The 25805-nt window shown below is 39.9% G+C and overlaps 1 protein-coding gene across 2 annotated transcripts in view; it reads right to left on the bottom strand.

Moving 5' to 3' along the window:
- PDGFD (platelet derived growth factor D) overlaps positions 1-25805 on the bottom strand; it is a 280450-nt gene that overhangs the window by 101458 nt on the left and 153187 nt on the right. The window contains exon 2 of one of the 2 annotated variants that reach the window (XM_069554791.1): positions 1837-2041. In XM_069554791.1, the coding sequence (XP_069410892.1) occupies positions 1837-2041 (205 nt within the window). The remainder of the gene's footprint in view (positions 1-1836; positions 2042-25805) is intronic. The other variant, XM_069554792.1, reaches the window with a different exon arrangement.

Here is a 25805-nt window from a genome sequence, read left to right as displayed (position 1 = left end):
TTGCAACAGATGGGAAGAAACAACTTCATTACATTTTATATATAATGTATGTGAATCATATTCACTACACTAAGCAAAAGTATACTTGAAACTTTAATAACACATAAGAGGTCACTTTTGTTTTTTAGATAACCTATTAGTACAATTTTCATTCTCAAAGCTCCATTTTGGTTTTCAGGGAGGGTCCTGAACTCTTCCCCTTCTTCCTTTCTCCTCTACCTCTTACTTCACTACCTCCCTCTACAAATTTTTAGGAACAACTTGATTTGATGAATGGTCTGGGGATCCTTTAGTCAATGCTAAAGGAAATCAACCCTCAATACTCATTGGAAGGACTGATAATGAAACTGAAGCTCCAATACTTTGGCTACCTATGTGAAGAGCTGACTCATTGGAAAAGACCCTGATGTTGGGAAAGATTGAAGGCAGGAGGAGAAGGAGGCGACAGAGGATGAGATGGTTAGATAGCATCACCAACTCAATGGACATCAATTTGAGCAAATCCCGGGAGATGGTTAGGGACAGGGAGGCCTGGTGTGCTGCAGTCCATGGTTGCAAAGAGTTGGACACCACTTAGGGAAATGTCGTCCTTAATTTCCTCTCCTATTTTTAAGGTCAGGACTCCCAAAGGGTTTAGTCACTACCAGATCAAAACCCTGCACGGGAGTGGAGACCAGTATCTCTTCAATGACATCATCTTTAATAATCTTTTAACACTGGCCTTGGTGTCTGTTTACATGATCTCTCTCTCTCTCTCTCTCTCCCTTTTTTTAAGCACAGGAAATGAATTCTCCCTTTCAAGGTTGAAAAGACACAAGATCTCCTCAAGCTTATTCTCTCTGTAAATATTAACTGGCTCTTCCTGCATGTATTCATCTTTATTTTCCGGCATACATTACCCTCTATGGTCCTAGAAAGTAATAGTGAGAGCTAGTATTCTTGAAAAAAATAGCAACATAATAGAAACTGTCAGTGTAATAAACATGCAACAAAGGACAGCCAAATTTGAGGCACCTGATTTTTGTTATTCAAAGTAAAATAAACCTGCTGAAAGGATTTAGCAGTTTAGTAGTAGTTCATTGGCAATGCAGAACAAGTGCATGCGTGAAGTACAGGAAGGAAGAAAACATCCTCCGCATCTTACGCATGCTAATTAAGGGAACAAGATGCTGTGAGTGGACAATTTGAAGAACAGCAGCCAAGACTTGCTCTGAAAAATATGCTCAAAAGGGAGAAGACTATCTCAGTGCAGCTTTCATTTTCTGCTGACCCCAAAACTGCAGGAAGGAACAGACCTCTGAGAAGGAGCACACTCTCCTTGGGAGCTTGCCTTCTCTTTCTTTTTACATGTATCTGAGGCCTTAAAATTACAATTTCAGGTAAAGGCCTGGCAGGGTCCTTGCCATCACCCTCTCCCAGGGCTGGGTCAGTTCCTGGAGCCCAGCAGTGGGTACACTCCTCAAGTCCTGGGAAGCTCGCACCTGAGCCACGGGACATGGTTGCTGGTGACCCGGGACACTGGATATGCCCAGCTGCTCACAGAGGTGGTTCTAGGCCTGGCCCAGAAAAAAGAATCACCCAGATCCCCCTTCTCTGGAAATCACACAGCCTGGCTGTGCGAGCTTCAGGAGTGAGCTTCTGTGAGTCATGCCAGGTTACCAGGCCTCCACACAGACTGTGCTTCAATTTACGTTGTACATTAGGACGGACATAAAAGGCTTTTGAAAAAGAAGTTACATATTTTGGATAGGGCCCAAATGAGAATTTTGATGCAATGTTTTAAGTCTTTTCTTCACCTTGGAATTTACCCTAATATGGATTTTATTTCACACTCACCTACAGATATCATTTTCCGCTTCCTCTAATCCAAACTGATTGTCAAAGGCTAGCTGTATCCTTGTTTTCTCCTGGGAGTGGAGCCGCCAGGTCAGAAACAGGTTGCGAGGGTAGCTGTTTGGGAAGCGGGGACTCTGCACGTGGCCGTGTCCTGTCACCTGGATGGTCTCGTCTCTTCGGTACAAGTCTGTGAGGTGATTGCTCTCTGTTAGTAGTCACAACTTGTAGAAATTAGTATGTTGCTCCAATTACAGGAAAGCAAAAAAAGAACAGTTTAAAACACATCACATTGCAAAACACTTCTTGATTTTGTTTAAAAACATTAAGGCCAAATGGCAGCTTTGCGGTTAAACAAACAACATCCATGTTTTTTTCTACTACCCCTGTCTCCTCAATTCTTCATAAATCTAGACTTGACTTCTAATATTTTATATTTTGGGAGTGCTCTTAAGATTGTTTTTGACAAGCAAAATTAACAGTTATCTCAGAACTCAGACTCATTTCAATTGGAATTAAAATGAGCAAGTAATTTCAAATAGTTCATCTTTCCTTTTTTCCATGTAACATAGCTGACCCTTGAGCAACACAGGTTTGAACTGTGTGGGTCTGTGAATTTTTATATATATATATACACACACACATGCAGTTGAAACAGGAGGAAAGCAGGGAAGCAGGCAGGGCATGATATAGCCATGATGAAGACGGGTTAGAACTAACTTTGTCCAAGATGTCGGAAGTGTCAACTTGCAGTAGCCCTAGTGTTTCATCTTACGCTTGTTAGCATGTTAAATGACACGCCCATTGGCACCATGACAGTTCTGAGGCCAACCATAAAAGGTCAAATATTGCGCTGTGAACAAATTCCTAAAAATCCCTGCCCCTTCCCCCAAATAATTGGAATAATCCTCCCACTAAGTAGCCTATGAAATTACCCAGTCCATAAAAAGTATCCACACTGTATACCAAGGCTCTCTTCTCGCTTTCTGAGATAGCCTACGCTCTGCGAAGTGTGTTTGCCTTTAAAGACATCCAGTTACTATCACTTCATCTCTGAATCCTTTCATGACAAAGCAAGAACCGAAAATTCATCAGCAACATTGTAAATGCATTTTCTCGTTTGACTTTCTTTCTCTTTTCTAGTTCACTTTATTGTAGAATATATAATACGTATAACATACAAAATATGTGAATCAACTGTTTAGCAGTAAGGCTTCTGGGGACTTTTGTTGTGGGCCAGTGATAAAGAATCCACCTTCCAACGCAGGAGACATGGTTCAATCCCTGGTCAGGGAACTCAGATACCACGGGCCACAGTAACTAAGCCCATGCAACAACTAGAGAGGCATACGTGGCACAGTGAAGACCTAACACAGCCCAAAACAAACAAACAAACAAAAGCCAAAGAGGTGGGAAAAAGTAATGTTTTTGGCCAACAGTGAAGTATGAGTAAAGTTTGGTTGGGGGTGCGGAGACAAAAGTTATATGTGGATTTTTGACTGTAGGGTGTGTGTGTGTGTGTGTGTATGTGTGTGTGTGTGCACACACATGCTCTTAGTTGCACAGTGGTGTCTGACTCTTTGCCATCCCATGGACTGTAGCCCACCAGGCTCCTCTCCTGGCAAGAATACTGGAGCGGGTTGTGTCAACTACAATGGCGTTTGCCAAGAGCCTTTGCCACCTGCCTCTGCAGAGCCTGAATCCTGTGCTGCTGCAGCTGTTGACTCTCAACATGCCCTGAAGGCAGTTCCGCATGGAGAGTGAGGCACACTGTGCTCCAGGGAAACTGGGGAACAGGTCTTTAGATAGTCAGATATTTTCAGAAACTGGTTTCATGATCCCAATCCAGGCATCTCCTCACATCTAGAAAAGCACTGAATCCATTCATGGTGACATCAGATTCTCGTGACTAACAGAAAACCTTTTGTAAAGTAAGTACTTGACTGCTCTGAATTCCCCCTTCAAAACATCTTATATATTGAGCTTCCCCACTGCCTTTTTTGAACCATTCCTTAGAGGTATCTGAGGTCCTGTCTCCTGGGCTGCAGTCTTCATTTTGCCCCATTAAAATTTAACTTGCAACTCTCACTTTGCATCCTTTTAGTCAACAGTTGCCATGCCCTTTTCCTGGGGACCTTTCTGACCCAGGGATCAAACCTCCTGCGCTACAGGAGGATTCTTCACTGCTGAGCCAGGGGGAAGCCCCGGTAAGGTACTGGCATCCCTAAACCTCACTTTGTTCACAGATCAATTATACAAATACTTTTTTTTTTTCCATTGACAGAGTAACAGTATATCTTCAATGATTAGCACAGGAGGTGCTCAATAAATATTGCTGAACGAAAGAACAAATGAGTGAAACAAGTGAGTGAAAAGCAAATTAAAGACTCTAATGATATTTAATGACCATGTATTTTTTAATCAAATGGCATTTTCTAGTTGTTTCTCCATCATAAAAGATCATAATTTTGGGCCTTCATTGTTGCTGACTTAAAATAGTTCCAATTCTATTTTCCGTATATTGTATAATAAAGAACTTGTCTGATCTTTGTCTTGGTTCCTAAAAGGGAACTTCTAATCCCTTAGAATTCCGAAGTGTCTTTATTATTTATAGTAGGCCCTTGGGGCCAAACCTGATTTTATGCTGATGGGGTGATTCACTGTGGGCCCCTAAGTAGTTTCAGGATGGGGACTGGTTGTGAGAGAAAGACTAAACACGTGACTTTCAGCTCGGACACCAGTCTGACTTTCCAACCTCCCTGGAGGTAAGGTGTCTTGGAGTCTTAGCCTATTGCCAGTGATCCAATCAATCATATCTATAGAATGAAACTCTTATAAAAACTCTGGTCACTGTGGCTTGAGGGAGTTTCCTTGTTCATGACACACACATATGCTGGGAGGTGACATGTCCTGAGGACATGAAGCTTCATGCTTGAACCTTCCCAGACCTCTCCTTAAGTGTCTGTTTGTTTGGCTGGTCCTGATTTGTATCCTTTATCATAAAACTGTAATTATAACTACAGTGTTTTCTTGAATTCTGTGTTTCCCTAGCAAATTATCAAATCTCAGGGGGTTATGGGAAGCCCTCGTTTACTGTGAATTGGTAAGGAGTATGGGTAACCTGGGTGCCTCACAACTTTCAGCAGGTGACTGAAGATCAGTCTTGGGACCTGGGCTCTTAACCAGTGATATCTGGCCTAACTGCAGGTGGTCTGTATGAGAACTGCGCTGCTCAGCGGGCCCATTTTGCCTATCTCCCAGTGTCCAGAGTTCTTTGCATTTTAGATTTTGACATTTTAGGCCCCTCTGTATGCAGAACTACAGCCGCAGTCTATTTGCGTCCTCCCACAGAGAGTTGACTCCGAAGCCTATAATTCAGTGAGCCTGGTCAGGGAGGCCTAAATTGCTGGTGGAAACCACTGAAAGATTGGGTTGCAGAGAGTGATTGTTAAAGCTTCCAAATTAAGACAAGGGGGATGAACAAGGAGTCAGCACGTGAGATGCAAAGGCTTCTCTCCTTTTACAAACGTTCTGATGTGGATGGGAATTTCAATTTTTGTTTCTTTTTTGACTAATTCAGTGTTGAAAGTGTTGTGCTTGCCCAGCTAGCTTTTGTGTGGGAGACAGCCTTAGGAAGAGCAAAGGTAGCTAGAGGAGCGGACGTCCCAGCTCCCACTCCACCAGGAGCTCAGAGCACCGGCTCTGCAGTAGTGTCCCATGCTCTGGTCCCAGGTTTGATGCTCTTAACTATCTGTAACAGAAGGTAGTTTTCCTTCTAAGCCTGAAATTTGCTAGAGGCAATTTTAAATCCTCTGCTATCTATAATCACTTTGACTTCTGAATCACATTGTTTATATATAATTTATAACCTCATGCCAAACTCAGGGCTATTCTTGGCAGAAGAGCTGTAATGAATTATAGAAACAGAGAGCAACCTATCAGGTTAAACCTGAGATAACTCTGAAGTGTTATATACAAAGTCACATTCCTCAATGAAGGCATTTACATTGGTGTTCCAATAATAACTAACACTGCATGCCAGGAACTCCAGTAAGTTGTTAAAATTCGTTACTTCATTTAATCCTCACAACTGTAAGCAATTAGTAACATCCCCATTAAGAAGAAGGCTTAGAGAGGTCAAGAAACTTATGACCTCAGGGCACAAAGCAGGTGGTGAAATCAATATCTGACCCTAGGCTATCTTCAGAGCACACATTCTTAACCAGAACACTGTATGAGTTGTTAAACTACAAATTATGGAATATATCATTTTTCATAGAGAGGGAATAATTTTGATTTATGTTTCACACGCCAAGAATATAAGTTCTCATTTTACCTTTTAATACAGAAAGAGTTTCACATAGTCATTACTTTGGGTTATGAATTTGATGCTTTTAAAAAAGTGAATTAAAATGAAAGGAAAAGTCAAAATGTTTTCATTCTGTCCCTAACTCTTCGGCAAACTGAGTTCGCCCAACCAAGTATCCCAGGAGCTCCTTAAATCCCTGGAGGCACTATCACTTACTTTGGGATTCGTCTTGAACAACTGTTGTTCTCAGAGTGTGGTCCCCAGATCAGCGTCATCAGCTGGGAATTTGTCAGAAATGTAAATTATCAGACCTTATCCCAGACCTACTGAAGCAGAAATGCTGGTGGTGGAGTCCAGCACTATTATTTTAATAAAAGCCTTCCAGGTGATTCTGAGCTCCCTAAACTGTGAGAACCCTGACCATATCCTTCTGTGTCTACTCTTCTGGGGAACATTCTTAATTTCCCACACTCCTTCACTGCCTTGCTTGACTCTATATCTCATATCTGAATTTTCATCTTACCTCCCTGCCTGATGACCTGTCTTGGGCTCATTTTCCTGTCTTTGACCTTGAAACATTCTTGAGGACATCATATTATATACAGAATGAACTAGGGTAAGAACTATCTATTTTGGAAATTATCTATCTAACATTCCCCATTTCATGGAATAGTCATTCTTGGCCCCAGCAGACACATCTGGTAACCTACTGCTTCAAGTTATGTTTAAGGAGGAATGAAATCACAAATAATGGTTTATTTTTTCTTCTCAGATCATAATATTGTCTATGATAGCATGTGATCCATATGGTAAATGCTCAGTTATTAAAGAATTAAAATATTTCATCAGTGATTCCATAGGAATAAACGGTGATCTCTGCAGACTGTGGCACCTCACACAAATTCAGTAGAACATACAGGGATACTCATTTGCTCCACTGTCTCTCTAAGACATCCAGGAGCCAGTATCATGAGTGTTAACAGCTATAAGCCAAAAGAAAAGAATGGTCATTGGTTCAGGAAATTCCCAATTTGCAAAGGGATTTATTATAAAATTTCATTTATAAAATGGTTATTTCACAGTCATACAATATATAATATGAACAATGTTTGATGAGCATGTAGTTAAGTGTTATATAAACCAAACTGCTGCTGCCAAACAGCCACGTTACAACCACTTAATTTTTGTGGGATGCAATATATTTTACAAGCATCCAATGTTGTAAGTCTACCATAAGTTGATAAAAAGTAAATATTGCAGTAATTACCACTGCTTTCATTCTGTTTCTTCTTTTAAATTTAATTTTGTTATATTACTTTAACAGGTAGTGAAACCAACACACAGAAGTTAAAGTAATTTGTTGTAAGTGAAGATAATGGAAGGCTGGCTGGTATATGGAAAAGAGAAGTTTTGAATGCAACGACATCAGGTAGGTGACTTTCTTCACTACAATCAACAGCAGCATCAGACACACCATGTCATCTTTCTGGCTTCTGTTTCCTAAACTAATAGTTTAGGGGCTGAAAAATATGATATTTAAGATTCTTTTCAGGTCCAAATGACTGGACACCTCAACGATTTTCCTTCAGGAAGGCAGAACTGCCAGTGGTTTGACTGACAGATGTGAGCTAATAAGGAGACCAAGGAATCTGAAATCCAAAACCTTTAGCAGGATAAACACTTTTCCCATCTATCAGTGATTGTATATATAGTTGTATGCTATCATCTAAAATAGGTGTACAATGGATATTTAATCAATTGTTGTTCAAACATATGTATGAAAATCTTTCTTATTAACAAGAAAAGTGCCCCAGGCAAGTAACCGGCCACTTAGCCCATCCACTTGTGCTGAACACATTATGGAGGAATGTAAATAGATCCTTTAAAGTAGACAATGTAAAGTAAGCAATGTATTCTATCTTGCTTTTTTAAAAAATTAAGTAAAGGTTTCTGCCTGAAGCTGGTTGGGTACAGGGACTTAAAGTTACTGAAAGATGGTTTATAATTTCTTTGAAAGTTTCACAGAAAAGTTAAAAAAAAATCACGTGCAGAATATTATATATCTTGCGGGAAAGGACAATGTCTTGTTTACCAAAATAACTTCAGAACCTCACCAGTCTGGGCATAAGGAGACTTTCGAAACAGAGCTGTTAAATACATATATGGATGAAAGGTTACTGCGAATAATGAACAGCCAGAATTCCTAAACACTGAAAAGCATTTTGAGTAAGATAATAAATGAAAGGCAGTTTAAAATGCCCAAATAGTTTGTTTCTAAGTGTGCCTGAGGTTTGTGGGAACACGTCTTGCACGAACATTAAAGGACTATTTTGGAAAGAGTTACATTGAAATGATCCTGCTTGCCGTCCAGTTCAGACATTAATTTTGCAAGAACTGCCTCTTTTTCTGCACTATTTCCAGCAAGACATGCACCACCAAGCTCAGCAGAGTCAGTCCACACCGGTCTTTAAAAACCTGTGACCAAGAAAGAACAACGCTGGACTAAAGCGGGAGAGTTGTTGCTATAGTTGGGATCTACTCTCGGATCGAGCAAGTGGTGGATGAAAATCGGGTGACTGACAAGTCTCCCAAAGTTCTCGTCTTATGCAGCCATCTAATTTAGAATAGAAAGTTCAGCAAGGCTAATCAACAGTGAGACCTGTGACTGACTAATGCATGTTTATTATTACTACTAACTACCTCTAATCTTTGTACTATCCCTCAACAATCACATCATCTTTTATACAAAAGTATCTTAGAATGCAAATTAGTACCTTCATCAGAGAGACAGCACACAATGTATTGCTGAAAAGGGAAAAAGAAGCAAGGGAGTGATGGAGAACATAAAAGACTAGGGCAGGAGTCCCTAATTTTAAAATGAATGTCAATTAATAGATCAGGCCATAAAACATAATTATTAGAAAAGGCCAACTGGGATTAAAGTGAATTTAATTAGATACTTTTTCATAAATTAACTCCTAACTTAAAAAGCACAGGGTTGGCTCACCCTGTGAACTGCTAAAGGTGAAAATTAGACTTTGTTAACAATGTTAGTTTAAAAATCAGCATGAAAGCATTTTCAACATTCTTTTTCCTCAATGTTTTTTAAGGCATTGAAGCTTGCAATCAATGAACTAATTTCCTCCAGGGACTGCTAGTGGGCCAATTTTCATTAAGGAATTTTGGGTTAACATCTGACACATCATCTTGGAAAGAACCAGTCTTCCAAAAGCCTATATAACAGCTCTAAAAACAATCATCCCCCATGATCACTCTGCTTTTAAGCAACTCAAGGGCAAAGCCGATTAAGCATCAGGATTTATTCAGAATTCTCTAGCAGAGATTTTTCTAAGAACTCAGTAGTAATACAAAACCTTTCTGTTTATAAAGATTTGAGCAGGAGGGAGTTGGTTGTTTCTCACTTATATATGTTTTTTAAAAAAATTGTAATTCCTTTTCACACAAAGTATTAGTGTTATATAAACAACATTCCTTAGAGTAACAATGTGGAGACAATATTTTTGTAATCAATTGAAAATTCCCTGAACTCAAAATTATTCTTCTTTAAAAATCTGAGTCTATAAAAAAAGAAAGACAAATAGAAAAGAGTATCACAATGTCTTTTTGAACATTTTCCAGGTATAATTACCAGGGGGTAGTAATGCCCACATTGGTGCTTATTATTCCTCACCTCACAAGATCTCTTAATGAATAAGGGTTTGTGTTATTATTGTATAACAGTGAGCAATTACACGCTTTCTTTCAAAACCACTTGCATTTTATAGGTAGGCTAGAGAAGTGGTTGAGGCTTTCTTGGTAGCTCAGATGGCAAAAAATCTCCCTGCAATGCGGAAGACCTGGGTTTGATCCCAGGAAGAAGGACATGGCAACGCACTCCAGCATTCTTGCCTGGAGAATTCCATGGACAGAGGAGCCCAGTGGGCTACAGTCTATGGGTTGCAAAGAGTCGGACACAACTGAGCGACTAACACACACACATGCAGAAGTGATTATTAAATTATATTAAAATGGAAATTATTTTTGGTCTAAGTTTTCTGAAAATTGAAATCAGTGAAAATGATTGCAGTAAAATAAACATGCTCTATTTTATCACACTGAGGTTCAACTGCTAAGTCATGTCTGACTCTTTGTGACCCCATGGCCTGTAGCCTGCCAGGTTCCTCTGCCCATGGGATTTCCCAGCAAACATACTGCAGAGGGTTGCCATTTGCTACTCCAGGGCATCTTCCAGACCCAGGGACTGAACCTGCATCTTCTGCACGTCCTGCATTGGCAGGTGGATTCTTTACCACTGAAGCACAAGGGAAGCCATTTTTACCACTTTAGGATAATCCAAATTAATTAATTCTCTGGTAATTCTTCTTATGCTATGGTCTCTGTGTTGGGATGTTGTTTACCATGTAAAGGATGTGAAAAAAATGAGACAATAACGTTCAAAACTGTGGCAGAGGGGGCAGGGACTGTCAGGATGACAGAAAACACTATAGATGAGGCTGTGAAGAGCAAGATCTTTTCAACCACACCAAGTTAACACCCAGAAAACAAGACAACCTTAATGACAAAAATATCTGCTTTTCCCAGCGCCAACATAACAGAGAGTTGGACATGACTGAGCGACTGAACTGAATTGAACATAGTTCTGATACATAGAAAAGTAACAGGCAAAATTAAAAAAAAAATGTTGCCAGAAAGTAGATTTAGTATTTTTTTCGAGAAAACAGTTATTATAGGAAAACCAACACTTTTATAAACATTGTAAAGGAAAGCTACTTAAAGTATGACCTCTGTTTATTTATAAAAAGTGAGTATTTTCTGAAATTATTTTACAGGGTAAGTTTCTGGAGGAAGTAATTAGTTCAACAAAGCGGATATGGAATGGAATAGTGTGTGAAAGAGATGATCTTGCAATACCATAATAATTAGAAAGTTAATTTATATTCAAAGACAAAACAGTTTGCTAATCACACCTGACTAAAGAGCTCATCAGTTCTTAAGAGAAAACTAATTGAGAATTAATATAAGAATCACATGGTTTATTATCTGTGGTTTATATATGTATGTATATAAAGTTATATTATCAAAATATAAATTAACATATACTTAACATGTACATTCAGTTCAGTTCAGTTGAGTCGCTCAGTCATGTCTGACTCTTTGCGACCCCATGAATCGCAGTACGCCAGGCCTCCCTATCCATCACCATCTCCCAGAGTTCACTCAGACCCACGTCCATTGAGTCCGTGATGCCATCCAGCCATCTCATCCTCTGTCGTCCCCTTCTCCTCCTGCCCCCAATCCCTCCCAGCATCAGAGTCTTTTCCAATGAGTCAACTCTTCGCATGAGGTGGCCAAAGTACTGGAGCTTCACCTTTAGCAGCATTCCTTCCCAAGAAATCCCAGGGTTGATCTCCTTCAGAATGGACTGGTTGGATCTCCTTGTAGTCCAAAGGACTTTCAAGAGTCTTCTCCAACACCACACTTCAAAAGCATCAGTTCTGCAGTGCTCAGCCTTCTTCACAGTCCAACTCTCACATCCATACATGACCACAGGAAAAACCATAGCCTTGACTAGATGGACCTTAGTTGGCAAAGTAATGTCTCTGCTTTTGAATATGCTATCTAGGTTGGTCATAACTTTCCTTCCAAGGAGTAAGCGTCTTTTAATTTCATGGCTGCAGTCCCCATATGCAGTGATTTTGGAGCCCAAAAAAATAAAGTCTGACACTGTTTCCACTGTTTCCCCATCTATTTCCCATGAAGTGATGGGACCAGATGCCATGATCTTCATTTTCTGAGCGTTGAGCTTTAAGCCAACTTTTTCGCTCTCTTCTTTCACTTTCATGAAGAGGCTTTTGAGTTCCTCTTCACTTTCTGCCATAAGGGTGGTGTCATCTGCATATCTGAGGTTATTGATATTTCTCCCAGCAATCTTGACTCCAGCTTGTGTTTCTTCCAGCCCAGTGTTTCTCATGATGTACTCTGCATATAAGTTAAATAAGTAGGGTGGCAATATACAGCCTTGACGTACTCCTTTTCCTATTTGGAACCAGTCTGTTGTTCCATGTCCAGTTCTAACTGTTGCCTCCTGGCCTGCATACAGATTTCTCAAGAGGCAGGTTAGGTGGTCTGATATTCCTGTCTCTTTCAGAATTTACCACAGTTTATTGTGATCCACACAGTCAAAGGCTTTGGCATAGTCAAGAAAGCAGAAATAGATGTTTTTCTGGAACTCCCTTGCTTTTTCCATGATCCAGCGGATGTTGGCAATTTGATCTCTGGTTCCTCTGTCTTTTCTAAAACCAGTTTGAACATCTGGAAGTTCACGGTTCATATATTGCTGAAGCCTGGCTTGGAGAATTTTGAGCATTACTTTACTAGAATGTGAGATGAGTGCAATCGTGTGGTAGTCTGAGCCTTCTTTGGCATTGCTTTTCTTTGGAATTGGAATGAAAACTGACTTTTCTAGTCCTCTGGCCACTGCTGAGTTTTCCAAAGTTGCTGGCAAATTGAGTGCAGCACTTTCACAGCATCATCTTTCAGGATTTGAAACAGCTCAAGTGGAATTCCATCACCTCCACTAGCTTTGTTCTTAGTGATGCTTTCTAAGGCCCACTTGATTTCACATTCCAAGATGTTTGGCTCTAGATTAGTGATCACATCATCATGATTATCTGGGTCGTGAAGATTTTTTTTGTACAGTTCTTCTGTGTATTCTTGCTACCTCTTCTTAATATCTTCTGCTTCTGTTAGGTCCATACCATTTCTGTCCTTTATCGAGCCCATCTTTGCATGAAATGTTCCCTTGGTATATCTAATTTTCTTGAAGAGATCTCTAGTCTTTCCCATTCTGTCTTTTCCTCTATTTCTTTGCATTGATCACTGAAGAAGGCTTTTTTTTTTTATTAATCTCTTCTTGCTATTCTTTGGAACTCTGCATTCAGATGCTTATATCTTTCCTTTTCTCCTTTGCTTTTCACCTCTCTTCTTTTCATAGCTATTTGTAAAGCCTCCCCAGACAGCCATTTTGCTTTTTTGCATTCATTTTCCATGGGGATGGTCTTGATCCCTGTCTCCTCTACAATGTCATGAACCTCATTCCATAGGTCATCAGGCACTCTATCTATCAGATCTAGGCCCTTAAATCTATTTCTCACTTCCACTGTATAGTCATAAGGGACTTGATTTACGTCATACCTGAATGGTCTAGCGGTTTTCCCTACTTTCTTCAATTTGAGTCTGAGTTTGGTAATAAGGAGTTCATGATCTGAGCCACAGTCAGCTCCTGGTCTTGTTTTTGTTGACTGTATAGAGCTTCTCCATCTTTGGCTGCAAAGAATATAATCAATCTGATTTCAGTGTTGACCATCTGGTGATGTCCATGTGTAGAGTCTTCTCTTGTGTCATTGGAAGAGGGTGTTTGCCACGATCAGTGCATTTTTTTGGCAAAACTCTATTAGTCTTTGTCCTGCTTCATTCTGCATTCCAAGGCCAAATTTGCCAGTTACTGCAGGTGTTTCTTGACTTCCTACTTTTGCATTCCAGTCCCCTATAATGACAAGGACATCTTTTTTGGGTGTTAGTTCTAAAAGGTCTTGTAGGTCTTCATAAAACCGTTCAACTTCAGATTCTTCAGCATTACTGGTTGGGGCATAGACTTGGATAACTGTGATACTGAATGGTTTGCCTTGGAGACAGACAGAGATCATTCTGTCATTTTTGAGATTGCATCGAAATACTGCATTTCGGACTCTTTTGTTGACCATGATGGCTACTCATTTCTTCTAAGGGATTCCTGTCTGCAGTAGTAGATATAATGGTCATCTGAGTTAAATTCACCCATTCCAGTCCATTTTAGTTTGCTGATTCCTAGAATGTTGACGTTCAACCTTGCCAACTCTTGTTTGACCACTTCCAATTTGCCTTGATTCACGGACCTGACATTCCAGGTTCCTATGCAATATTGCTCTTTACAGCATCGGATCTTGCTTCTATCACCAGTGACATCCACACTGCGTATTGTTTTTGCTTTGGCTCCATCCCTTCATTCTTTCTGGAGTTATTTCTCCACTGATGTCCAGTAGCATATTGGGCACCTAATGACCTGAGGAGTTCCTCTTTTGGTATCCTATCATTTTGCCTTTTCATACTGTTCATGGGGTTCTCAAGGCAAGAATACTGAAGTGGCTTGCCATTCCCTTCTCCAGTGGACCACTAATATAATATATACATATTAAAAATATACACATCAATGTATGCATGTGTACTAAGTCTCTTCAGTCGTGTCTGACTCTGCAACCCTATGGGCTGTAGCCTGCCAGGCTCCTCTGTCCATGGGATTACTCAGGCAAGAGTACTGCAGTGGGATGCCATGCCCTCCTCCAGGGGATCTTCCCAACCCAGGGGTGGAATCTTCCTCTCTTAAGTCTCCTGCACTGGTAGGCAGGTTCTTGACCATGAACGTCACCTTGGAAGCTTCTCTGCTGCTGCTGAACTTAAATGCTTATTAAACTATATGACTGTCATATTATTTATAGCTTCAGTCATTTTTCAATATCAAAGTTCACTGAATTCCAGAACACTTAATTCACATATTAATATTTCAAATTGGAGATTAACGTATGAATACTGTTGAAGGTATTAGAACATCTAACATGTCCAGGTATTAGAACATAGAGCAAACTGGGACACAACTGTCATAGCTTTTGTGTGTGCAAATCTAGCAACATTTAGGAGATAACTGTTAATCTGATTTCAATCTCAGATATTTTCACTGGTAGCACCATATGTAGAGATGAATTACAGCTTATATTTGGATATCTCATTGTCATTCAAAAAGCCTTTATCAACATTGCACTATGATGCATCACTAAAATAAAGTTTTTATGCATATAACTGAGTACAAAAAAGATATTAAATGTAAATACAATAAAGTAATGATATCTCGTCCTCATTCTCTTTTAAAGAATAATCAAGTGCTTTAGAGAACCAAAGCTGAGAAGATATATGCAAGTAAATAAAGCTGAATTTTGATTTGTCATTGAGATTCAAGGAAACAAATTCTCTTCTCACTTCAGACAATGAAAATAAAGGCACGAATTACTATATATCTCAGAATAGGTCAAATAATTGTCAAAGCTATGAGATATTAATGCAAACAATTCATGCACTCTGATGTTGATAAACACCTATATGTCAAAAGCTGGTAGCTTTTAAGATAATTGTTTAACATACATAAATCATTTATATTAAAAGTCTTTCAAGCTAGGCTTCAGCAGTATGTGAACCGGAAACTTCCAGATGTACAAAATGGGTTTGAAATTTCAGAGAAAAGAGTGTAAATTGCCAATATCCATTGGATCATAGAGAAAACAAGGAAATTCCAGAAAAAAAAATCTACTTATGCTTCATTGAGTACACTAAAGCCTTTGGTTGTGTGGGTCACAACAAATTGTGCAAAATTTTTAAAGATATGGGAATACCAGACCACCTTATCTGTCTCCTGAGAAACCTATATGTGGGTCAACAAGCAATGGTTAGAACCGGACATGGAACTACTAATTGGTTAGAAATTGGGAAAGGAGTATGTCAAGGCTCTATATTGCCACCCTGCTTATTTAACTTCTTTGCAGAGTACATTATGTAAAATGCCAGGCTGAATGAATCAAAGCTGGAATCAAAATTGCTGGGAGAAATATCAACAACCTCAGATATGCAGATCCATGTTAACAGCAGAAAGCAAAGGGGAACTAAAGAGCCTCTTGATGAAGGTGAAAGAGGAGAGTGAAAAAGCTGGCTTAAAACTCAACATTCAAAAAACTAAGATCATGGCTTCTGGTCCTACCACTTCATGGCAAATAGAAGGGGAAAGAGGAAGCAGTGACATATTTTTTCCCCCAAATCACTGCAGACGATTACTGCAGCCATGAAATCAGAAGATGCTTGCTCCTTGGAAGTAAAGCTATGACAAAGCTAGATAGCATGTTGAAAAGCAGAGACATCACTTTGCCAACAAACATCCATATAATCAAAGCTATAGTTTTTCCAGTAGTTATGTACAGATGTGAGAGTTGGACCATAAAGAAGGCTGAGTGCTGAAGAATTGATGCTTTTGAATTATGGTCCTGGAGAAGACTCTTGAGAGTCCCTTGGACTGCAAGGAGATAAAACCAGTAAATCCTAAAGGAAATCAACTCTGAATATTCATTGGAAGGACTGGTGTTGAATCTGAAGCTCCAATAACTTGGCCACCTGATGCAAATAGATGACTCATTGGAAAAAACCCTGATGTTGGAAAAGATTGAAGGCAAAAGAAGGGGGCAGCAGAGGAGAGATGGTTGGATAGTATCACTGACTCAATGGACATGAATTTGAGCAAACTCCAGGAGACAGTGAAGGAAAGGGGAGTCTAGTGTGATGCAGCCCATGGGGTCTGAAAGAGTCAGATGGGATTTAGTAAGTGAACAACAACAACAAAAACTCACATGAAAAATGACATGATTTATTAAACAAAAAATGCAGATGAATGCCCAGTATTCAATATTTTTAAAATTCTTTTGTTCCCTAAAAGTAGTAAGCTAAGCATGTCAAGACCTCTCTTTCTCTCTTTTACACACACACAGGTTACCTTGAAACTATATGTCTATGAGGAAGGACTAATAATTTGAAGACTTTTGAGACAATTAAAAGAAAGCCTTGTGCTAAGATGATAAGTAAAATAGATCTTTTACTTTAATGGATAAATTCATGCTATTATCATTTTTTTTTTTAAAGGGTTTTGTCTACTTTCAATGTGAATCTCTTGTCTCCACAAAACCTATTACTAGATCAATGTTGGGTCTTACAATGGACAGATTTTAGAGTGGTTGAAACTTTGGTTTCCTAATCAAATCTCATACTATAGATTCCCTTTAATATTGTTACTACTGAGAAGGCTCACCATGGATTCTTCCCTTGACCTACACATAGTAATTGAGTAGTATTTGTCTCGAGAGGTGAAATCATGCCGGTGTAGATCTCAGTGGTTTTAACAATAAAATTTTATTCTTTGCTCATACTTCACATTCACTTTGGGTCAGTGCGGCCCTGTTCCCGTGTTCTTACTCTGGGACCAGAGCTAATGAGGCTCATTATAAAATCAACAGTTATAGCAGGGAGAAATCAGGACATGAAGAATTGCCCATTGGTTTTTTAAATACTTCTGTTTACATATCATGGACTAAAGCTAATCACATGGCCAGACCTTAACTTCTACCAGAGTGGGTAACTGAAAGAAAAGGAGAACTGGAAATCAATGAACAATGCCAGTCACCACCGCAGTGTTTACTTGCTGCCCATACACTGATATGATGGCTTGACTCACCTCGTTTTCCAGCTGGGAGCACTATCTATGCATGTGCTAAATAATATCTCATTGTTATTTTACTCTAAACCATTGCAGTGATGGTGGGAGACATGGTCAGTCGCGAAAAATGAGTAGATGATTCATAGAGGACAACTTTATTACTACAAAGGAAGAAGAATTGTTGTGAGGCACCAGGAAACAAATTTGAGTAAGCAGTCTTGATTTTCTTTAGAACGTGCCTGTTAGAGATGGCAAATAGTTTCCCCAGTAGGTAAACTAAAAGGTAATTGCTTCCTGCAGCACTATCTTAAAAAGGGTTCTGAACTTGTTTCTGTAGTAAATGGGAAAAAATGGAAATGATGAACAGAATCTAGTACAGGGACAGAGACAGAATGGCATCCCTCGCTTCTGTGCATGTGTGCTGAGTCACTCAGTCATGACTGACTCTTTGCGACCCTATGGACTGTAGCCTGCCAGGCTCCTCAGTCCATGGGATCCTCTAGGCAAGAATACCAGAGTGGGTTTCCATGCCCTCCTCCAGGGGATCTTCCCAACCCAAAGTTTGAACCCACATCTCTTGCATTACAGGTGGATTCTTTACTGTATGAGCCAACACGGAAGCTGCTCTTGTTTATACCATTCGCTTTAACACTGAATCATATTTTAAGTCTCCTTGTTACCCTATATTTAGCTTTTCTCTTGCTTGTTTAAAAAGATTATGAATTTCTGCATAGCACTATCATTCATAGTGGGGACCTGATAAATACTACTTGAACGAATATTTGCTTGGGAATAATGTAGGAAAACTGTGTGGTTTACCTGTCCAGAAGCAAAGAAATCTCTGGGCAAATTAAAGTTATATAGCACATCATTTACATATTATTCAGAATATCAATGAATGTTAGGTTAAAATAATGTTTTTCACAAAGCTAGCATTTACTAAATATATCCCCAGAGAGTCGAGGTGACAAATAGATTCAAAGGACTAGATCGGACAGACAGAGTGCCAGATAACTATGGATGGAGGTTCATAACACTGAACGGGAGGTAGTGACAAAAATCATCCCCAAGAAAAAAAAAATCAAAAAGGCAAGGTGGTTGTCTGATGAGGCCTTACAAGTCGCTGAGAAAAGAAGAGAAGTGAAAGGCAAAGAAGAAAGGGAAAGATATACCCATTTGAATGCAGAGTTCCAAAGAATAGCAAGGAGAGAGAAGAAGGCCTTTCTCGGTGATCAATGCAAAGGAATACAGGAAAACAACAGAATGGAAACGACTAGAGATCTCTTCAAGAAAACTGGAGATACCAAGAGAATATTTCATGCAAAGATAGGCACAATAAAGGACAAAAATGACAAGGACCTAATAGAAGCAGTAAAGATTAAGAAGAGGTGGTAAGAATACACAGACTTGTACAAAAGAGCTCTTAATGACCCAGAAAACCATGATGGTATCGCCATTCACCTAGAGCCAGACATCCTGGAGTGTGAAGTCAAGTGGGCCTTTGGAAGCATTGCTATGAATAAAGCTAACAGAGGTGATAGAATTCTAGCTGAGCTATTTCAGATCCTAAAAGATGATGCTGTCAAAGTGCCATACTCAATATGCCAGCAACTTTGGAAAATTCAGCAGTGGCCACAGGACTGGAAAAGGTCAGTTTTCAATCCAATCTCATAGAAAGACAATGCCAAGGAATGGAAAAATTACTGTACATTTGCACTCATTTCACATGCTAGCAAGATTATATTCAAAATCCTTCAAGCTAGGCTTCAGCAGGACGTGAACTGAGAACCTCTAGATGTACAAGGTGGATTTAGAAAAGGCAGAGGAACTGGATATGAAATTGCTAACATCCAATGGATCATACAAAAAGCAAGGGAATTCCAAAAATCATCCATTTCTGTTTCATTGACTATGCTAAAGACCTGTGAGGAGCACAACAAACTGTGGAACATTCTTGAAGAGAGGGACTATCAGACCACCTTACCTGCCTCCTGAGAAACCTGTATGCAGGTCAAGAAACAACAGTTAGAATTAGACATGGAACAATCAACTGGTTCAACATTGGGAAAGGCGTGTTATGCTGTATATTGTCACCCTTGCTTATTTAACTTATATGCACAGTACATCATGTGAAATACTGGCTAGATGACTCACAAGCTGGAATCAAGATTGTTGAGAGAAATAACAACAACCTCAGATACACAGATGAAACTGCTTTAATGGTATTTAATGGCAGAAAGTGAAGAGGAACTAAAGAGCCTCTTGATGAAGGTGAAAGAAGAGACCAAAAAAGCTGGCTTAAAACTCAACATTCCAAAAACTTAAGATTATGAAATCTGGTCCCATCACTTCATGGCAAATAGATGGGGAAAAAGTAGAAACAGTGTCAGATTTCATTTTCTTGGACTCCAAAAATCACTGTGGATGGTGACTGCAGCCAAGAAATTAAAAGAGGCTTGCTCCTTGGAAGAAAACCTATGACAGACCTAGACAGTTTAATACAAAAGCAGAGACATCACTTTGCCAACAAAGGTCCCTATAGTCAAACTATGGTTTTTCCAGTAGTCATATATGGATGTGAGAGTTGGACCATAAAGAAGGCTGAGCACCAAAGAACAGAAGCTTTCAAACTGTGATGCTAGAGAACTCTTGAGGGTCCTTTCGATAGCAAGGAGATCAAACCATTCCATCCTAAAGGAGATCAGCCCTGAATATTCATTGGAAGGACTGGTGCTGAATCTGAAGCTCCAATATTTTGACCATCTGATGTGAAGAACTATCTCATTGGAAAAGACCCTGATGCAGGGAAAGATTGAGGGAAGGAGGAGAAGCGGGCAACAGGATTAGATGTTTAAGTGGTATCACTGACTCAAAGGACGTGAGTTTCAGCAAACTCAGCAAGATAGTGAAGGACAGGGAAGCCTCGTGTGCTGCGGTTCATGAGGTTGCAAAGAATTGAACATGACTTAGCCTCCAACAGCAACAATATTACATAAATACTTAATGTTTATTAGTGTTTAAAAGTCAAGGGAACTCTATGTATTCATCTTCATTATTACCACTTCTTCCAAAACAGGAAGTTACTTGCTTATTTGTAGCAGAGATAAATTTTATTCTTTATTTACGGCATCATGACTTACTTGTATCACCTACTGTAACTTTAATAGCAGACATTCAGGTTTATCTAATCAGTTATTTAGATCAAGAGGGAAGAAATGAACAAATGAGGTTAATATTCAGGGGATCTTTTTCTCAGGTCAACCTTTTATACATCCAGTTATTCCGGTGCTGGTCACCATCATAGGCAAGCTTCTCTTTAGTGCTAGCACCATGCATAGTCCCTAATATTTGGAAGTGTTAGTTGCTCAGTTGTATCTGACCCTTTGTGAACCCACTGACTATAGCCCACCAGGTTCCTCTCTCCATGGAATTCCCCATGCAAAAATATTAGAGTGGGTTGCCATTCCTTTGTTCAGGGGATCTTCCCAACACAGGGATCAAACCCCAGGGGTCCTGCCTTGCAGGCAGATTTTTTAACCATCTGAGCCACTATCCCTAACATTTAGCAGATGTTAAATGGATAAAGACATTGTATGAGCTGATAGATAGTACTTCACAAGATACTGTTTCCCACCATTGAAAATGCTTGTAAAATCTGTAAAGGTAGTGAAAAAGTACAAACTTCCAGTTATAAAATAGTAATGTATAGCAGTTCAGTTCAGTTCAGTCGCTCTGTTGTGTCCGACTCTTTGTGACCCCATGTACTGCAGCACGCCAGGCCTCCCTGTCCATCACCAACTCCCGGAGTTCACTCAGACTCACATCCATCGAGTCCGTGATGCCATCCAGCCATCTCATCCTCTGTCGTCCCCTTCTCCTCCTGCCCCCAATCCCTCCCAGCATCAGAGTCTTTTCCAATGAGTCAACTCTTCGCATGAAGTGGCCAAACTACTGGAGTTTCAGCTTTAGCATCAGTCCTTCCAAAGAAATCCCAGGGCTGATCTCCTTCAGAATGGACTGGTTGGATCTCCTTGCAGTCCAAGGGACTCTCAAGAGTCTTCTCCAACACCACAGTTCAAAAGCATCAATTCTTCGGAGTTCAGCCTTCTTCACAGTCCAACTCTCACATCCATACATGACCACAGGAAAAACTATAGCCTTGACTCTTGCTTTTTTGATGATCCAGTAGATGTTGGCAATTTGATCTCTGGTTCCTCTACCTTTTCTAAAACCAGCTTGAACATCTGGAAGTTCACGGTTCACATATTGCTGAAGCCTGGCTCGGAGAATTTTGAGCATTACTTTACTAGCATGTGAGATGAGTGCAATTGTGTGGTAGTTTGAGCATTCTTTGGCATTGCTTTTCTTTGGGATTGGAATGAAAACTAACCTTTTCCAGTCCTGTGGCCACTGCTGAGTTTTCCAAATTTGCTGGCATATTGAGTGCAGGAATTTCACAGCATCATCTTTCAGTATAGCTTATAATACTTGTACCTTTGGAAGTTTCTAAGAAAGTAGGTGTTAAAAGTGTTCACCACACAAAAAAATTGTAACTATGTGTGGTGATGAATGTTAATGAGACATGGTAGTGATCATTCTGCAGTATATACAAATATCAAATCATTGTGTTGTAGACCTGAAACTAATATAATGTTATACATCAACTATTTCTCAATAAAAATGATGGCAATATATTTTGGCTTAAACAACATATGTCAATATAATTTGAGCTTGTTTTCTTGTCAGACCACTCCTGTTGTAATCTAGAATCTTTTTTTAGATGAAATAGAAGAAAAAGTGTGGCTTTTAATAAAGAACAATTCATACTTATATCTAATGAATATTGAGAATGACACAATTGTGTTTATATAAATCTATCTGTGAACCCAAATAGGCATTGTCAGAGTCCAGCTCTAATTTATGCTAGAAAACTAGAAGACTGTATGGCAAACAGTGACAGACTTTATTTTCTTGGGCTCCAAATCACTGCCGATGATGACTGCAGCCATGAAATTAAAAGATGCTTGCTCCTTGGAAGAAAAGCTATGACCAACCTAGATAGCATATTAAAAAGCAGAGACATTACTGCACCAGCAAAGGTCTGTATAGTCAAAGCTATGGTTTTTTGAGTAGCCATGGATGGATGTGAGAGTTGGACCATAAAGAAGGCTGAGTGCTGAAGAATTGATGCTTTTGAACAAGAAAAGCATGTTGAAGAAGACTCTTGAAAGTCACTTGGACAGCAAGGAGATCAAGCCAGTCAATTCTAAAGGAAATCAATCCTGATTATTCATTGAAAGGACTGATACTAAAGCTGCAACTCCAATATTTGGTCACCTGATGCAAAGAACTGACTCATTAGAAAGGACCTTGATGCTGGGAAAGATTGAAAGTGGGAGGAGAAGGGCACAGTAGAGGATAAGAGAGTTGGATGGCATCACCGACTCAATTCAGTTCAGTTCAGTCGCTCAGTCGTGTCTGACTCTTTGCGACCCAATGGACTGCAGCACATCAGGCCTCCCTGTGCATCACCAACTCCCAGAGTTTACTCAAACTAGAGTTTAAGCAAGCTCCAGGAGTTGGTGATGGAGAGGGAAGCCTGACGTGCTGCAGTCCATGCGACCTCAAAGGGTTGGACACGACTGTGTGACTGAACTGAGCTGATACGGCAAACAAGGACTAATGGTATACCAGCATCTGTCTGGCTTCCCTGGGAACACACGTATTAATAATAATCAGCTAATCTCTTACATGAAGAGGAAAAGAAACCTGAAGTTATTTTCTGGGTCAAGACTCACAGTGGTCCATCATTATACAAGCACTGGCTGAGATCTTAATGAATGATAAATGGAGCTCAAAAGCGGCCGTTTAGACAGAAGAACCCTATGTGTAACATTTCCTTAAACTAAATAGCATATTCAAAAGCATGACTTTCTAAATTCTCTACATCAGACATATATATATATATATATATATATATAAATAAAATAGGGTTTGGGAAGTGCAAAAACTGAATAAATTAAAAAGTATCAGAGTAATAGTATTCATTAAACCATGAAAATGGCATGTCTCATAAAATTGCAATATCATGTGAGAAATCTGCATGTTTATCTAATTTAGCTATTTCTATTTTTCACTTTTGGCTTACAAAAGAGTCTCAAAGACAAGCCTTTCATGCATATAAAGAACTTGCATGGAAAATACAGTGAATACTAACTGTTTTTTTACTCTCCATTTCATGTTTGTGCTAGAGTCCAAAACCTCAATAGAATCAATTTATCTCTTCATTTATCAGTTTGTGAAAATCAGTAAGCTCTGAAGAAATATTTGCTGAATAAATCCTTCTGAGATTCTGCACACAGGGAGAGGTCTTTTACTTCATTTGCACCACAGTACCATATGTTTAATTAATCCACTGATCTTACAGGCTAATCTAGGCTGCAAGTAACAGATGACCACACTGAAAAATGACTTAATAAATAAAGTGTCATTCCCCCTCTGCACTGACAAGTTCATTCTCTATGTCTGCATCTCTATTCTTGCCCTGCAAACAGGTTTATTAGGATCACTTTTACAGATTTCCTATATATGCATTAATAGATGGAGGATTAACTGAGGAAGTAGCGTTGATATATACACATCACCATATGTAAAATGGCTAATGGGAAGCTCCGTGTATCACAGAGAACACACTTATGCTCTGTGATGACCTAGAAGGGTGGAATGGTGGGTTCAGAGGGAGGCTCAGGAAGAGGACATATATGATACATATGACTGATTCTTGACATTGTAGACCAGAAACTCACACAACACATTAAGCTATCATATTCCAATAAAACATAAAACACCTTTAAAAAGGTAAGAAAAAAGAAACTGTATCCTGTCACAAAGGTAATGAAGAGTTAGAATATATTCGGGGTTGGTTAATTCAATGTTCTGCAACGTAGTCACGCTGCTGCTGCTGCTGCTAAATCGCTTCAGTCATGTCCAACTATGTGTGACCCCACAGACGGCAGCTCACCAGGCTCCCCCGTCCCTGGGATTCTCCAGGCAAGAACACTGGAGTGGGTTGCCATTTCCTTTTCCAATGCATGCAAGTGAAAAGTGAAAGTGAAGTCGCTCAGTCTTGTCTGACTCTTCGCGACCCCATGGACTGCAGCCCACCAGCCTCCTCCATCCATGGGATTTTCCAGGCAAGAGTACTGGAGTGGGGTGCCAGTGCCTTCTCCAGCAATGTAGTCATGGGCATCTACTTTTCTGAGGTGCCATCCTCATTGTGTCGTCTGTTCTCAAAATATTCTCTGCCAGCTATCTTCTCCTCCTCACAGGGTGGGATTCAGAGGCCAAAGTGGGGACTTCTCTCCATGGGCATCTCTTTTTAAGAAACCAGAAGCCTTTCTGGAACCCCGATGCCCACCCCCAAGCTGGCATTCCCTCCTTCCCTCCGTCTTACTGGGCACATTCTCAGGCCTACTCCATCCCCAGTGGAGTTCCCATGACTGGCTCACATGCACACAACACACTCCCTGGGCTGGAGGCAGCTGACAGAGAGTGTTAGTTGCTCAGTTGTGTTGAACTCTTTTGTGACCCCCGTGGACTGTAGCCCACCAGGCTCCTCTGTCCATGGGATTATCCAGGCCAGAATACTGGAGTAGGTTGTCATTTCCTTCCCCAGGGGAGCTTCCTGACCCAGGGATCGTACTCAGGTCTCCTGAATTGCAGGCAGATTCTTTACCCTCTGAGCCACCAGGGAAGCCTGGGCAGCAGCTGAGCCTCCCTCCCCTGAAGCCCATGTCCACCCATCATGGTTCAGTGAGTAACCAAAAGGGGGCAGGAAAGCAGCTGGAGTGGCCACTGATGTCAGTGATTTGAGAATCAGTATGCTTGTCTGTGTTTTTAACAACGTATACAAGGCCACTGCTAATATACATTCAACCAGCACTTCCTGAGTGCATGCTATTTCAATGTGGACAGGGAATCAGAACCACTGTTGGAATAAAGAAATTACTATGACACAGTTCCTGCTCTGAAAAATGTTTATAATCTGTTTGCTGGGAAGGGATGTTTGTAGAAAAACCTTCCCTTCCACACACAGCATGTAATTCTACCCAAGAATGTAGGTCATATTAAACTAAATTTTGAAAGGAAATCTCTGACATTTTCAGCCCTCAGCAATCTCTCTCACCTTAAAACAATTTGTTAACATTCCTTGGGTGTTTTTTCCTATCTATTTTATTATTCAGTATATGGAAACAAATGCGAGGAACATCAGATAAGATTGACTCTATTCACTGGAAACTG

The sequence above is a fragment of the Ovis canadensis genome, chromosome 15 (genome assembly GCF_042477335.2).
Source record: "Ovis canadensis isolate MfBH-ARS-UI-01 breed Bighorn chromosome 15, ARS-UI_OviCan_v2, whole genome shotgun sequence".
NCBI classification, from domain to species: Eukaryota; Metazoa; Chordata; class Mammalia; order Artiodactyla; family Bovidae; genus Ovis; species Ovis canadensis.
The sequence above is the reverse complement of the archived record's forward strand: the minus strand, read 5'-3'. Positions and strand labels throughout refer to the sequence as shown.